The sequence below is a fragment of the Ornithorhynchus anatinus genome, chromosome 20 (genome assembly GCF_004115215.2).
Source record: "Ornithorhynchus anatinus isolate Pmale09 chromosome 20, mOrnAna1.pri.v4, whole genome shotgun sequence".
Classification (NCBI taxonomy): domain Eukaryota; kingdom Metazoa; phylum Chordata; class Mammalia; order Monotremata; family Ornithorhynchidae; genus Ornithorhynchus; species Ornithorhynchus anatinus.
In genome coordinates, this window is record NC_041747.1 from 24,801,278 (window position 1) to 24,817,764 (window position 16,487).

The window sequence follows — 16,487 nt, forward strand, 5'->3', positions numbered from 1 at the left end:
CTTTGGGCACGTCACTTCACTTCTCTGGACCTCAGTTCCCTCATCTGTAAAATGGGGATGGAGACTGTGAGCCCCACGGGGGACAGGGCCCGTGTCCAACCCGATCTGCTTGTATCCACCCCAGCGCTTAGTACAGTGCCTGGCTCATAGTTGAGCGCTTAAGAAATACCATAATTAGTATTATTATTAATGGTGTGGGGAGGAGGGGCAGAGGGAAAGGGAGGGCTCAGTCTGGGAAGGCCTCCTGGAGGAGGTGAGCCCTCAGTAATAATAATAATAATTTTGGTATTTGTTAAGTGTGGCTCAGTGGAAAGAGCCCGGGGTTGGGAGTCAGAGGTCATGGGTTAGAATCCCCGCTCTGCCGCTTGTTAGCTGTGTGACTGTGGGCAAGTAACTTAACTTCTCTGTGCCTCAGTTACCCCGTCTGTAAAATGGGGATTAACTGTGAGCCTCACGTGGGACAACTTGATGACCCTGTATCTGCCCCAGCGCTGAGAACAGTGCTCTGCACATAGTAAGTGCTTAACAAATACCAACATTATTATTATTATTATGTGCACAGCACTGTTCTAAGTGCTGGGGTAGATAGAGGGTCATCAAGTTGTTCTATGTGAGGCTCACAGTCTTCATCATATTTTACAGATGAGGCCACTGAGGCCCAGAGAAGCGAAGTGACTTGCCCAGTCACCCAGCTGCCAGGTGGCAGAGTGGGGTTTCGAACCCATGACCTCGGATTCCCAAGCCCGGGCTCTTTCTACTGAGCCAAGGGCTTTGAAGAGGGGAAGAGAGTTAGTCATTATTATTATTAATAGGAACACTGACTAGACTGTAATCCCGTCAAAGGGCAGGGACTGTCTATCTGTTACCGATTTGTCCATGCCAGGTGCTTAGTACAGTGCTCTGCACATAGTAAGCGCTCAATATGGGAAGCAGCGTGGCTCAGTGGAAAAGAGCCTGGGCTTCGGAGTCAGAGGTCATGAGTTCGACTCCCGGCTCTGCCACTTGTCAGCTGTGTGACTGTGGGCAAGTCACTTCACTTCTCTGTGCCTCAGTTACCTCATCTGTAAAATGGGGATTAACTGTGAGCCCCACGTGGGACAACCTGATTCCCCTGTGTCTACCCCAGCGCTTAGAACAGTGCTCTGCACATAGTAAGTGCTTAACAAATACCAACATTAATTAATTAATTAATTAATTAATTATCTGTCACCGATTTGTCCATGCCAAGCACTTAGAACAGTGCTCTGCACATAGTAAGCGCTCACTATCTCTGTTACCGATCTGTCCATGCCAAGCGCTTAGTACAGTGCTCTGCACATAGTAAGCGCTCAATAAACACTATTGAATGAATGATTATTATTGTGTCGGTGGAAGGCAAAGGGTTTAGAGGGCGGAGAGGAAAGAAGAGCCCCGTCCTCCCGGCAGGGGGCGCCCCGGCTCCGGCTCCCTCCTCAGGCCCCGCCCCCCTCCCCGTCCTATTGGTGGGCCGGAGGTCATGTGACGTCCCGCCCGGCGGGCGGGGGTCCACCGGAAGTGCTCGCCGGCCGCCGCTCGCTCCCCGCCCTCGCTTCTCGGTGGTTCCTTCCGGTGGGGCGCGCGGGGGCTGCCGGGCCGGAGGCGGAGCAAGGCCGGGCCTCCGGGAGGCGGAGGTGAGTGATGGCCTCCCTCTGTCGACCCCCTGCGCACCCCCTGTCGACCCCCTGTTCGCCCCCGTCGACCCCGGGCCTTCGCCCCCCCCGCTGCCCCGGCACCCCCTCCCTCCTCCCATCCCCCAGACTCTCTCTTCCCCCCTCCTCCAGGAGGCCTTCCCAGACTCAGCCCTCCCTCCCCCAGGCCCCCTCCTTTTTAAATAATGTTGTGCAGAGCACTGTTCTAAGCGCTGGGGGAGATCCAGGGTCATCAGGTTGTCCCCCATGGGGTTCCCAGTCTAATCCTTAATAATAATATTAATAATGTTGGTATTTGTTAAGCCCTTGCGTGCAGAGCACTGTTCTAAGCGCAGGGAGAGATCCAGGGTCATCAGGTTGTCCCCCATGGGGCTCCCAGTCTAATCGTTAATAATAATGATAATAATGTTGGTATTTGTTAAGCCCTTTCGTGCCGAGCACTGTTCCAAGCGCTGGGAGAGATCCAGGGTCATCAGGTTGTCCCCCATGGGGCACCCAGGCTAATCGTTAATAATAATAATGTTATTTGTTAAGCGCTTGCTATGTGCAGAGCACTGTTCTAAGCGCTGGGGGAGATCCAGGGTCATCAGGTTGTCCCCCATGGGGTTCCCAGTCTAATCGTTAATAATAATAATAATGTTGGTATTTGTTAAGCCCTTGCGTGCCGAGCACTGTTCCAAGCGCTGGGAGAGATCCAGGGTCATCAGGTTGTCCCCCATGGGGCTCCCAGGCTAATCGTTAATAATAAAAATAATAATAGTCATAATGTTATTTGTTAAGCGCTTGCTATGTGCAGAGCACTGCTGTAAGCGCTGGGGGAGATCCAGGGTCATCATCATAATAATAATAATGTTGGTATTTGTTAAGCGCTTACTATGTGCCGAGCACTGTTCTAAGCGCTGGGGTAAACACAGGGAAATCAGGTTGTCCCACGTGGGGCTCACAGTCTTAATCCCCATTTTACAGATGAGGGAACTGAGGCACAGAGAAGTTAAGTGACTCGCCCACAGTCACACAGCTGACAAGTGGCAGAGCTGGGATTCGAACTCATGAGCCCTGACTCCAAAGCCCGTGCTCTTTCCACTGCGCCACGCTGCTTCTCCAAGCAGGTTGTCATCAGGTTGTCCCCTGTGAGGCTCACGGTTAATTCCCATTTTACAGATGAGGTAACTGAGGCCCAGAGCAGTTAATTTAATAATGTTGGTATTTGTTAAGCACTTACTATGTGCAGAGCACTGTTCTAAGCGCTGGGAGAGATCCAGGGTCATCAGGTTGTCCCCCATGGAGCTCCCAGGCTAATCGTTAATAATAATAATAATAATGATAATAATAATGGTATTTGTTAAGTGCTTGCTATGTGCAGAGCACTGTTGTAAGCGCTGGGGGAGATCCAGGGTCATCAGGTTGTCCCCCATTGGGCTCCCAGTCTAATCATTAATAATAATAATAATAAGGTTGGTATTTGTTAAGCGCTTACTATGTGCAGAGCACTATTCTAAGCGCTGGGGGAGATACAGGGTCATCGGGTGGTCCCACGTGAGACTCAGTCTTAATCCCCATTTGACAGAGGAGGGAACTGAGGCCCAGAGAACAATAATAATTATAATAATGGGGTGTGTGAAGCGCGTACTGTGTGCCAAGCATTGTTCTAAGTGCTGGGGGGAGATGCAGGGTGATCAGGTTGTCCCCTGTGGGGCTGTTAGTCTTCATCCCCATTTTACAAATGGGGTCACTGAGGCCCAGAGAAGTGAAGTGACTCGCCCAAAGTCACACAGCTGGCAAGTGGCGGAGCCGGGATTTGAACCCATGACCTCTGACTCCCAAGCCCGGGCTCTTTCCACTGAGCCACGTTGCCTCTACTCCCTTCCTCTGCTCTTCCCCTCCCCACAGCACTTGTGTCTATTTGTATATATTATTTATTACTCTGCTTTATTAATGATGTGTATAGATCACTGGTTCTATTTATTTTGATGCCACTGATGCCTGTCTACTTGTTTTGTTGTCCGCCCCTCCCCACCCTTCTAGACTGAGTCTGTTGTTGGGTAGGGATGGTCTCTATCTGTTGCCTAATTGTACTTTCCAAACACTCAGTACAGTGCTCTGCAAACAGAAAACACTCACTAAATACGATGGATTGAATGAATGAATTGTTGGGCAGGGATTGCCTCTCTCTGTTGCCCAATTGTATTTTCCAAGTGCTCAGTTCAGTGCTGTGCCCACAGCAAGCGCTCAATAAATACGATGGAATGAATGAATTGTTGGGTAGGGACTGTCTCTATTTGTTGCCAAATTGTGCTTTCCAAGCGCGCAATACAGCGCTCTGCACACAGGAAGGGCTCAATAAGTAGGATGGAATGAATGAATGAATGGTTGGGCAGGATTGCCTCTCTCTGTTGCCTAATGGAACTTTCCAAGCGCTCAGTACAGTGCGCTGCACAGTCAGCGCTCAATAAATAGGATGGAATGAATGAATGAATAGTTGGGCAGGGACTGCCTCTGTTGCCTAATTGTACTTTCCAAGTGCTCAGTACAGTGCTCTGCACACAGTCAGCGCTCAATAAATAGGATGGAATGAATGAATGAATTGTTGGGCAGGGACTGCCTCTCTCTGTTGCCTAATTGAACTTTCCAAGCGCTCAGTACAGTGCTCTGCACACAGGAAACACTAAATAGAATGGAATGAGTGAATTGCGCAGGGATCGTCTCTCTCTGTTGCCAAATTGTACTTTCCAAGCGCTCAGTACAGTGCTCTGCACACAGCGCTCAATAAATACGATGGAATGAATGAATGAATTGTCAGGTAGGGATTGTCTCTGTTGCCGAATTGAAGTAACTTGCCCAAGGTCACACAGCGGACAAGTGGCGGAGCGGAGATTAGAACTCACACCCTCCGATTCCCAAACCCATGCTCTCTGCACTAAGCCACACTGTTTCTCCTTATAACGACCCCAGCGCTTACAACAGTGCATGACACCTAGTAAGCGCTTAACAAATACCGCAGTTGTCATTACTATTATCCAGAGTGAATGTTTGGGGCCACCGTAGTAAGAGCCCGGGCTTGGCAGTCAGAGGACATGGGTTCTAATCCCGGCTCCGCCACCTGTCTGCTGTGTGACCTTGGGCAAGCCACTTAACTTCTCTGTGCCTCAGTTACCTCATCTGTAAAATGGGGATTAAGACTGTGTGCCCCACGTGGGACAACCCAATTAGCTTATATCTACCCCAGTGCTTAAAGCAGTGCTTGGCTCATAGTAAGCACTTAAATACCATAATAATGATAATCATAATTATTATTATCTCCACTGAAGTAATGAAGTAAAGTGATCTAGCGGGAAAAAGCCCGGACCAGGGAGTCAGAAGGACCTGGGTTCTAATCCCGGCTCCACCACTTGGCTGCCGGGCGACCCGAGGCGAATCACTTCGCTTCTCTGCGCTTTGGTTACCTCATCCGTCAAATGGGGATTAAGACTGTGATCCCCGTTAATCAATCGTAGGTGTTGAGTGCCCACTGTGTGCGGAGCACTGTACTAAGCACCAGGGAGAGTACAATATAGCAGAGTTGGTAGACATGCTTCCTCTCCGCAAGGAGCTTAAGGCTAGAGCCCCATGTGGAACGGGGACTTGTATCCAAACCGATTAGCTGGGATCTACCCCAAGGCTCAGTGTAGTGCCTGGCACATAGTAAGCACTTAACAGACACCATAATGAGAGGGGTATTTGTTAAGAGCTAACTACGTGCCAAGCACTGAGCTAAAGCACTGGGGTAGATAGACAATACAGTTGCATGGGGCTCGCAGCCCGAGGCAGGAGGGAGAACCACTCTTGAATCTCCTTTTTTTAACGTGATGAAAATCCAGGATTTCTTTTTTTTTTTTTTAACGGTGTGTGTTTATGTCCTAACTATGTGCTAAGTACTGGGGTAGATAGAAGCTGATCTGGTTGTAAACAGACTGGCTTCCAGCCCCGTGCTCTCGATTAGACTGTGAGCCTGTCATTGGGCAGGGATTGTCTCTATCTGTTGCCGAATTGTACGTTCCAAGCGCTTAGTACAGTGCTCTGCACGTAGTAAGCGCTCAATAAATACTATTGAAGTAGGCCACACTGCCTCAAACTCCTTGTGCCAGATGTGGCAGCTCCTTTAGCCCCGGATTAAGTCAGTGAACTGTAATTTGTTTTTGGCCGGGGGACGTGTCTACCAAATCGTTTGTATTGCACTCCCCAAGCGCTCAGAAACGCGACTGATCGACGGATTGATTATTGTCCATTCGGGGGAAGAGTCCAAAATGACCACAGCGGCCAGACCTACTTTTGAGCCCGCGCGCGGAGGAAGAGGTAAAGGAGAAGGGGATCTGAGTCAGCTCTCCAAGCAGTACTCAAGCAGAGATCTTCCTTCGCACACGAAGATCAAGTACAGGTATGAAGGCTCCTTCTCATTCCTCTTCATTTCTCTCGGATCTGCTGACCGTGTTCAGCCAGGCAAGGGATCATTCTTCCAGAAATCAGCTTCCCCCCGGCTCTCTCCGTTCTTTGCTTTTCAATCCGAAAGGAAAAGTTCCTGCTGGCAAATGTTGTATTTTCATTTCTCCCTTCACTCTGATGTCCAGATGCCCAGGAATATTATAAATCGAATAAGAGAAATCAATTTTTCTTTACTCGGCACATAGAGTTGTTCGTTATCGCTAATCGCATTTTCAGCTTGAGTCTTCCCCTTGGAATCTCTTTATTTCCAAAATGTCCTCGATGATCTCTTTGCCCCCCTCCCAGGACCATTGACAAAGAGAACACTTTCTCCCATTAAGATAACTAACTCAGTCAGGAAATTGCAGGCAGACCATTGACCGTGGGATATTACCCTTCAGGCTAGGCGGGTGGTAATTTAAGGCCATATGAATTATTACTCCAAGTTTGAACCCTTCTAATAATGTGAGCATACTACATGTGCACTGTAGTGGGTCTTCCCTCATCAGGCACTAAAAACTACCAAATTGCCTATCTATTGAGTGCCTTATTCGGGGATCTCTGGCTGGTGACCCAGGCCCCAGTGAGCTCTAATCGATGGACTTCTAAAAACAGATCATTCTCTCGAGGAAACTGAAAAGTCTTTGACTGGGAGAAGTCCTTTTCAGTTTTGTGAGCAGATTATCAGAGAATCACATGAGTTGGCTAAATATTCCCTAGAGATCATCAACATGGGCAAACTCAGAAAGCTGCCCTGAGCAGGTCGCCCCAGGGTAGTGATTTTAAACCATGGTGGTCATTTCCTCTCCTCCCACTCCTGTGTCGCCCTTGCACTTGAATTTGCACCCTTTATTTACCCCTCCCTCAGCCCCACAGCGCTTACTTACGTAACCTTAAGTAATTTATTTATATTAAAATCTATCTCCCCCTTCTAGGCCATAAATTCATGGGAACGGAATTTGTCTACCGACTCTGATATATTGAACTCTTCCAAGCACTTAGTATTGACCACAGTAAGCGCTCAGTAAATACCAACGAGTGGTGTTTGTGATAGGGTTACTGGGTGCAGAGCACCATACCAAGGGGTTGGGAGAGTTCAATCTAACAAGGAGAGCGCATGTGAACGGTTGAAACCCAACCAACCAGCCTCTGCCTCTTGGCGTTTTTGTCCAAACCGTAGGCAGACCACTCAGGATGCCCCCGAAGAGGTGCGAAACCGCGACTTCAGAAGGGAACTGGAAGAGCGAGAGCGAGTTGCCGCAAGAGAGAAAACTAGGGATCGGCCAACCCGAGGTAAGAATGCCCCCCCCCAGATAAGCCACCTTCAAAAATTCTGAATCCGAGAGGTTTTTATCACAAAAATAGAAGTGTCGTGTAGCTTGATGTATCCGGGTCATTTGGTCCGGCGTTAGTGTCCAAACAAGAAGGTGGAAAATAATCTGTCCGTGACAGCTGAAAATTAATTCAGATTGTGGAGATTCTGTCACCTCTTGGAAACCTGGTTACTTATGAAAACCCAGAATAGTTGGTAAAATATGTACGGCATGGACTTTTAGAGCTCTACCTGATTTTCCCGACTTTTAACTCATTTGTGTTGCCTAGTGGAAAGAGCATGGGCCTGGGAGTCAGAGGACTTGGATTCTGATCCCAGCTCTGCCACTTGTCTGCTGGCGACCTAGGACAAGTCATTTAATTTCTCTGGGCCTGAGTTTCCTCCTCTGTCAAATGGGGATTAAATGCCTTTTCTACCTCCTTCATACACTGTGGGCCCCATGTGAGATAAGGACTGCGTTTAACCAGATATGTCTTTCTTTTTAATGGTATTTGTGAAGCGCTTACTATGAGTCAGTCACTTTTCTGAGTGCTGAGATGGATATAAGCCAGTCATGTCGGACACAAGGACTGTGATCACATGAGGAATCCCAGTCTCATTTTACAGATGAGGGAACCTCAGTTATATGCAGAGATATGAAGTGACTTGCCCGAGGTCACACAGCAGACGAGTGGCATAGCCAGGATTAGAACCCAGGTCCTTCGGACTCCCAGACCCATGCTCTTTCTACTAGTCCACGCTGCTTCCCGTGTCTCAGATGTTTGCCATATGATAAGCCCTTAGCGCAAATTTTTGTTGTTATTTCCATTACTGTTTTATTATTATTTCTACCCTGCCCCAAGACACTTTTGAAAATCTGTAGTGAACCCAAAACTTTTGGGAGCTTTTTGGGGGTTTTTTGTTTTGTTTTTTGTTTTGTTTTGTTTCATCCTAACATTTTCAGTGCTGAAATGGTCTGGTCATCTAATTTCAACCTGCCAGGTTGTCATAATTCCGCTTTGAGGCATCTGTGCGTGAATCATCAGCGTCTCCATTCTGTAAGATCTACAAAGATTTGGGGATGTGTCATCGAGAAGGGTAGATCATTTACAACCGCATCGAAGTCTCTGAGGGGAACGGGCCTGATTCATTTTTGTTCATCTTAGGTGAGGGCCTACATTCTCCTTGGTCCACGAAAAGGACCGTCACCTCAGAACCAAGATTAAGATGCTAGTTCCAGATGTGGGGCAGGGCAAATCGAAATGGGTGCGGTGATCACCCTTGCTTGAATAATCTCTGCTTTTCCTCCAGAGCACACCACCTCATCAGTATCCAAGAAGCCTCGGTTAGACCAAATTCCCGCAGCAAACCTGGATGCAGATGATCCCCTGACAGATGTACGTCTACTTTGGTGCCACATCTCTTTACTCAGACTGTCTTACTTTTCTCTACCCCCTCTTTGCTTGGTTTCCCCATCTGTCAAATGTGATAATGTGCCATGACTGCCTGGAGGGTACAGGTGACACCACTGACTTGCAAAATGCTCTGGAAATTGAAGCTATTGTTAATGTAATAAATGTCTTTGGGCACTGCCTGATTGTTGTGCAATCTGAGACTCCTTCAGGGTTAAGGAAGTTGTAGGTACGGTGGATTCCGAAGCCATTGGTTATATAATGTCAGGAGCTTCATTCCATTTTTTAAAACCCCAAGGAGAAGCCAGAGATCCATGTGCAGCACCAGCCTAATCGGCAAAGTTGTTGACCACCGTTTTCAAGGGATGAAACTTTGAAAGGCAGCTCCAAGTGAAGAGGAGCGTATTTCAGGAGCCGAATCTAGAGTGATCCCAGACTGTTATCGATAGCAATTAAAAGTACTTAGTTAAAAATAAAAGGCAGAGGAGTGTTTTACTTTAAAAACTGGTCTTTACTGCTTGGCTTCTGAGAAGTTCTGCTGACCCTTTGGTTTTCTGCGGCATTTTAATACTGGAGTTTCTGGCTGGCAACTTCCCTCAGCTCCTTCACATCATTTTGGCCTGTGGACATCAGGTGTTTATTGTGTTTTGGGTTAGGCTGGCCTGTAGTTTGGAGGGGAAGCATTTGGTCGCATAAATGGTAATCTGCAGTCATCTGAGTAAGAATGTAAAGAGGTTGGAGTCATAATGCTGTCCTGCCCTGTCCTGTTCTCACAGGCCCGGCAGGAATCTACTTTCCAGCCTTCTGGCTCGTCCTCGGCCCCTGTTCCGGTGCAAGGATTTGTGATAGCGTAGAGAAGCAGTGTGGCCTAGTGGGAAGAGTACAGGCCTGGGAGTCAGAAGGACCTGTGTTCTAATTTCGGCTGCGTGACCTGAGGCAAGTCACCTCACTTCTGTGCCTCAGTTTCCTCATCTGTAAAATGGGGATTTAGACTCTGATCCCCATGGACCTTATCCAGCCTGATGGGCTTGTAACTGACCCAGCGCTCAGTACAGTACCAGGCACGATGTCTTTTGCCGTCGAGTCATTTCTGACCCATAGCGACTTTATGGATTTATCTCTCCCAGAACACCCCATCTCCGTCTGCAGTCATTCTGGTAGTGGATCCAGAGAGTTTTCTTGGAAAAAATACGGAAGTGGTTTACCATTGCCTTCTTCCACGCGGTAAACTTGAGTCTCCGCCAGGCACGTAATAAGCACTTTAAAATATTCCCTCCCTGGAAAAATTCGCTCTTCCTACTGACAAAATGGAACGGAATTAGACTCCTGGGGCTGGCGGGGGGAATGGAGCACGAAATAACGACGGGTCTTCTTTCTGCTTCCTCTCCCTTTCCCCATGCCTCCTTCGCGACCCCCGCCGGTTCCCCTAGGAGGACGACGAAGACGAGGACCTGGACGAGGAGAGCGACGATGACGACACGGCGGCCCTTCTGGCAGAGCTGGAGAAGATCAAGAAGGAGCGAGCCGAAGAGCAGGCCCGGAAGGTAACATTGGGGCCTTCAGAGGTCCTCTGGGGGCCAAGACCCCGGGGTTCAGTTTGCCAGTTGAAGACAGTCACTTGACTTTCTCTCCGCGTAACGCTGGCAGGCGATCTCGCCGTGAGGGACGGGGACCCCAGTTTCCTGGGGAGAGGGAGGCGGTCACCATCGCCCGAGGTTGGCACCATCAGCCGCCTCTCGCCTTGGCTAGGGACCAGGGAGGGGGTGTAAGCATTTTGTGGGCAGGGAATGTGTCTGTTATTGTTATATTGTACTCTTCCAAGCGCTTAGAACAGTGCACACAGTAAGTGCTCAGTAGATATGATTGGCCGATTGAGGGAGAGAGAGCTCTCTACTTGGTCGTCCCCCGTCTCCTGACCTCTTTCTCTGGTTCTCCAGTAAGCCTCCTGCCTCCCGATCCTTCTGAATGCTCCCCAAAGATCCAGTTTGGTGCTCCACCTGCAGTCAGTGCTCACTCCGTGTTACCGGTCCCGGTCTAGCGGGCACCACTCCGGCCCCGGACGGGTGAGGTCGGGGTCTCCCGCCATGACCACCCTCACTCTGGTCACGGAGACTCCGGGCCCAAGGCGGCTGCCAGATACGTTACTGGTATTTATTAAGCACTTACTGTGCGTCAAGCCCTGTACTAAGCTCTGGAATAGATACAAGGTAATTAAGTTGGACCCAATCCCTGTCCCACATGGGGCTTACGATCTTAAGTAAAAAGGAGAACAGGTATCGTGTCCTCATTTTGCAGACGAGGAAACGGGGGCCCAGAGAAATGAAGTGACTTGCCCAAGGTCTCAGCAGGCAGATGGTGGAGCGGGATTAGAACCCATGTTCCTTGACTTCCGGGCCCTGCTCTTTCCACCAGGCCAAGGGGCTTCCCTATTTTTCAGTGTCCTCGGCGGAGCCCATTCATCCTCTGAGATACCCCCGAGCAGGCTTTCAGTTAAAAAGGTTGGCCTCTGATATATCTCTAGCGGGCATCCCCCGCCTTATTTTTAACTTTCACCCTTCCCCCTGCCAATTACGAAGGGGTGTGGGTTGGACTTTGTCGGGGAGACGACAGTAACACACATTTACAAGATTTGAAAACGATGCTCTAGCTGAAGGAGAAGTTCCTTCAAGAGTAAATTGTAACCGTAACTTTTTATGTCTTCGTCGGATAATGAAGTTTCCAGCTCTTTAAGAGCAAGTGAATTGTTCTTGCAAAGATGGGAATGGGTTGGTTTGGCGGCGAAAACGGAGGAAAGTTGACCCTAAATCTCGAAGGGGCGGATGCCTCAAATCTTCTGCTTTCAACCTTTATCTGTGGGAATGGGTTGGTTTGGTGGTGTGAACCTAAGAAAAGTTAGTCCTAAATCTCAGAGGCGGATGCTTCACATCTTCTATTTTCATATTTTACCTATGTATATTTTGCCTCAAGTTTTCTATTTTCCTATTTTACATCTATTCTACAATATTTTACAAATATATATATATATGTGTGTATGTGTGTGTGTGTGTGTATATATATATATATATGTGTGTGTGTGTTTGGTGTGAACTTAAGAAAAGTTTGACCTAAATCTCAGAGGCGGATGCTTCCAATCTTTTATTTTCATCTTTTACCTGTGTACATTTTGCCTCAAGGTTTCTATTTTCCTATTTTGCATGCATTCTACAATATTTTACATATATGTGCATATATATATGTAGATATAGTCTGCCTTCTCCTGGCCATTTCAGTGCCACTAGAGGGCTCTTGATGCTGCCAATATAGAACCCAGCTATGGAACCTTTTAGCTGCTGTTTGCACACTGTCCATGGAGGAGCAGCTGACCGTTACAAGGCAGTGGCTAATGAGTTCCCAAGTGAAGAAACAAGGCACCGGCAGATTTTAGCCCAAGAGTCTTGAACTCTGGCAGGTTTTGTCCCGGCCCTTTTAGAATCAAATGGAAGGAGACATTTTCTCCTTTCCTCTCCCCATTTTCCCATATAGTTCTGTGTCCGTTGGGCTGCTCTAACTACTGAGGAGTGTGAGCCTTGAAAAGGAATTTTTTTCCATGCTTCCCGGTCAGTCGGTAGCTTTGAACACTTAGCGCGGGCAGAGCGTTGCGCTTAGAACAGTGCTCGGCACATAGTAAGCGCTCAACAAATACCGTCATTATTATTATTAAGCACTTATAACGGAGTTGGTAGTGAGTCTAGAGGCAGGGACGGATAATATTAAATAAATTATGTATAGAAGTGCTGAGGATGGAGTGAATGATATTATTATTAGTTGTATCTATTGAGCGCTTACTGTGTGCGTAGCACTCTACTAGGCGAGCTAGCTTCCACTTCTGGCTCAGTTGGTTTTAATCCTTTTATATCCTCCCATTAACTCCCCCCCCCCCATCCCGGGTCCCGCAGGCTGTTTATTGTTATATCGTACTCTCCAAAGTGCTTAGTGGAATGTTCCGCACTCAATAAGCATTCAGTAAATATGATTGATTGATAGAACTGTGGTCCCAGACCAAGTGCCATCCCTCAGCCCCTGCATGATGGGGCTCTTCCAGAAGGAAAAACCAAATGTATTTGTGATTAAGCATCTGCATGAATAGCTCAGGGATTTGCATTCTGTTTCTTTGGAGTTAAATGTTTCAGTGGGCTGAAGTAATGTTTCTAAATACATAAACATTAAGATGTCCATTCATCAGCTTTCCACGCTCCCTAAACTTTTGTCTCAAGTAATGAATATTTAACAGAGAGACTGCGTAAGCGGAGCGATCTTAGAGGCGTTAGATAAGAGTTCTGGTGATCGAGTCTGAATATCAACACACTCGTTGAATTGCAGATCAATTGCTGGTTTTTCAAAATGATTTCAATTTGCTATTAAGTTTCCACATGACGGATCGGAGTCACAGACATTGAGCTGGAGTGGCAGTCTGGCCTAATGCTCATTTCCGGGCCTCTCCACCGATCAGGATTTCTAGAACTTGAGCGAACACGTTGGGCTCATAATGAAACCCAGCCGGAAGGGAGGTTTCCCGACTCCTGTTCTTGGTTTTCCACATTCTTTCTGAATTCTCGAGTAGCTGTGCGGCCCAGTGGATAGAGCCCGGGCCCTGGAGACAGAAGGACCCGGGTTCTGATCCTGGCTCCGCCACTCCTGTGACCATGGGTGAGTTACTTCACTTTTCTGGGATTCAGTTTTCTCATCTGTCAAATAAGGATTAAGACTGTGAGCCCCACGTGGGACATGGACTGTGGCCAACCTGATTAGCTTGTATTTACCCCAGCGCTTAGAACAATGCCTGGCACCTAGTAAGTGCCTCACAAGTAACAAAAACTAGTCCCCAGGCCTTCAGCTCTCCTGGCTTTTGGCGGGGTGAAGTTATTTATAATGCAGGGAAATGGCTCGAAGTACTGGAAAGGATGGCTTTTATTTGAGTTTGGTGATGCAACTAGGTGTCATGGAGTTCTGCAGTTCATCGTGCGACCGTGTGGGACATTGGGCAAGACACTCAGAGAAGCAGCCTGGCCTAGTGGGAAGAGCATGGGCCGGGGAGTCGAGAGACCTGGGTTCTAATCCTTCCTCTGCAATCTTTCCAGTGTGTGACCGTGGGCAAGACACTTACCTTCTCTGGGCCTCATTTCCCTCGTTTGCAAAATGGGGATTGAATACTTGTTCTCCTTTCTACTTAGACTGTGAGCCCTATGTGGGATGTGATGAGCTTGTATCTGCCCCAGAACTTAGTTCAGTGCTTGGCACATGGTAAGTGCTCAACAAACGCTGCAATCCTTATTAAACTTTCTGGGCTTCTATTTCCATATGTGAAATGGGGGATATATTCTTCCTGCCTCGCAGACTGTGAGACCTGTCTAGCACGGGCAGTGTCTGATCTAATTATCTCGTCTCTACTCCGAGAACAACACTTGACACTGAGTAAGGGCCGAAGAAATGCCATCGGGATTGTTTCCGAATGGTCCGGAAATTGCTGAAGTTGATGTGCGTGTCTACTTACCTTTGGCAGGAGCAAGAGCAAAAAGCCGAAGAGGAGAGGATAAGGATGGAGAATATTCTCAGCGGAAATCCTCTCCTGAATCTCACCGGCCCAGCTCAACCTCAGGCGAATTTTAAAGTGAAGAGAAGGTACTGTCTTCCACATACTCTGTGTCATACTCTGCCTGTCTGTCTGTCCTGCTTCTCAGAATGCATCCCCATTCGGGAAATCAGTGAAAATCACAGCATCTGCCAGTAATCTTTTCTGCTCAGATTTGACTTCCTGGGGTTCCCTGCAAGGGGAGAAGAGGCTGAGGACCATTGATGATGAGACTCCCTGTTTGTTTTTTCTCCTCTCTTTTTGTAGCCAGAATGAAATGGTTCGGGAACTTCCAGGGTAGGGTCTAAACTGGATAGGGCATGCTGTTCTCCATTAAGGGTCTGGACAGGGCAGTCTTCAGTGGCCAAATTGCTCCCTGGAAGAGCCTGGCGTGGGCTGAAACTCTGTGGCCGGATTAGGCTTGAACTTGGGCTGAACCCCAGGAAAATGGGGTTAGAGAGAGAGACACACTTAGGGCGAGTCACTTAATTTCTCTGTGCATCAGTTACTTCATCTGTAAAATGGGGATTAAGTCCTACTCCTTCCTACCTAGACTCTGAGCCCTTGCGGGACAGAGACTGTGTCCCATCTGATGCTCTCACGTCTACCCCAATGCTTAGTACAGTGCTAGGCACATGGTAAGTGCTTAACAAGTACCATAACAGTAATAGTAATAATAATTCTTTCTCGGACCGTGATTTTAGTTTTTGATGCTGGAGAAATACAGGGAATATTTCAAATGGATATTATCCAGTTGATGGATGCAGACACTTGATGGTTCTCAAAATGTCTCCATCCAGATTTGGAAGAGTAGATGTGGTCCTATTTTAGGCAGGATGAAATGCAAAAGAGCGTGCAGTGTGCTAATCGGGATGCCTGTCGGAGCCGTTTAATTCTTGCTATCACCGCTTTACCGTTGACGTCCGGTTTGCTCATTTCCAACTTGACTACTTACAGCTTTGCTGATACGCTCTCCTTTCCCTTTCAGATGGGATGATGATGTCGTTTTTAAGAACTGCGCCAAAGGGGTCGATGAGTTGAAAAAGGACAAAAGATTTGTCAATGACACCCTGAGATCCGAATTTCACAAAAAGTTCATGGAGAAGTATATCAAGTAGTACAGTTTTATGTGCTTAATTGGGAAAATCACAAAGACTCAAAGGGGCCGCCTGACTTCATTTTAGTTTTGTTTGGTTTTCGTTTCTCTCTCCGCACCGCCCCTCCAACCTCCCGTTGAGCAGCCTTACGGGTAAAGGGCTCACCGGGCCTGGGAACAGGTGTGACCCATATTCCTTCAAAGCGCCCTTTTGTCACCTCAGCCAAGCCAGCTTGCGTCCTATCAATGTTTCCCGCCACTCCACCCTCTTCTCTCCCTCACCTTGGTGTAAGTGTCGGAGGAGAGAATCTCATTCACAATAAATATTTCCATTGCCCAATTCCAGTGCATCCCAAGTCATCTGTCTTTGTGAATCGCTGCCCCGTTCTTTTAAAAGTTGAGAAGTTATGCATCAGTTGGGTTTTTTCTCTAGGAGACACTGCGACAATTTACTACGAGTCCCCCACTTTCCCCCCCTGCCTTTTTGGACCATTTTGCCCCTCTGGAAAAAAGGGAAGTTGGAAGATTGTCTTCGAGGGAATTTGTCTTTTGCCATTCCTGTGAGGGTGATGGTAAGTGGCCCTAGGGGTACAAGCCTGGGAAGCCAGAACTGGGTTCCCCATCTCCCTCAGCAGACATTGGATGCTGGGTTGCTTTGCTATTATTATTATTACTAAGATATTAAGTACTTATTATGGGTCAAACACCGTTCTAAGCACAGGAGTAGATGCAAGCTAATCCACTCTAACACAGTCCCTGTCCCACATGGGTTTCACAGTCTAAGAAGGGGAGAGAACAGGCGTTCAATCCCCATTTTACAGATGAGGAAACTGAGGCACAGCGAAGGTAAGCGGCTCTCCCACGGTCACACAGCAGGCAACTGGCGAGCCAGGATTAGAATCCGGGGCTCTCTCTACTTGGCCACACTGCTCCC

General features: G+C 48.0%; 1 protein-coding gene across 3 annotated transcripts; it reads left to right on the plus strand.

Moving 5' to 3' along the window:
* Positions 1–1,562: 1,562 nt before the first annotated feature.
* CWC15 (CWC15 spliceosome associated protein homolog) lies at positions 1,563–15,895 on the plus strand. Of its 3 annotated transcripts, XM_029048502.2 has the most exons (7): positions 1,563–1,649; positions 5,891–6,081; positions 7,306–7,418; positions 8,749–8,834; positions 10,280–10,393; positions 14,389–14,507; positions 15,446–15,895. In XM_029048502.2, the coding sequence occupies exons 2-7, from the start codon at positions 5,951–5,953 to the stop codon at positions 15,573–15,575; spliced, it is 693 nt and encodes a 230-aa protein (XP_028904335.1). In that variant the 5' UTR covers positions 1,563–1,649; positions 5,891–5,950; the 3' UTR covers positions 15,576–15,895. The 3 variants fall into 3 exon arrangements, with proteins under 3 accessions (XP_028904335.1, XP_039770912.1, XP_039770913.1); XM_039914978.1 differs by lacking the exons at positions 14,389–14,507; positions 15,446–15,895 and adding an exon at positions 14,060–14,378; XM_039914979.1 differs by lacking the exons at positions 14,389–14,507; positions 15,446–15,895 and adding an exon at positions 14,060–14,378 and having other exon boundaries at positions 1,583–1,649; positions 5,943–6,081.
* The last annotated feature ends 592 nt before the right edge of the window (positions 15,896–16,487 follow it).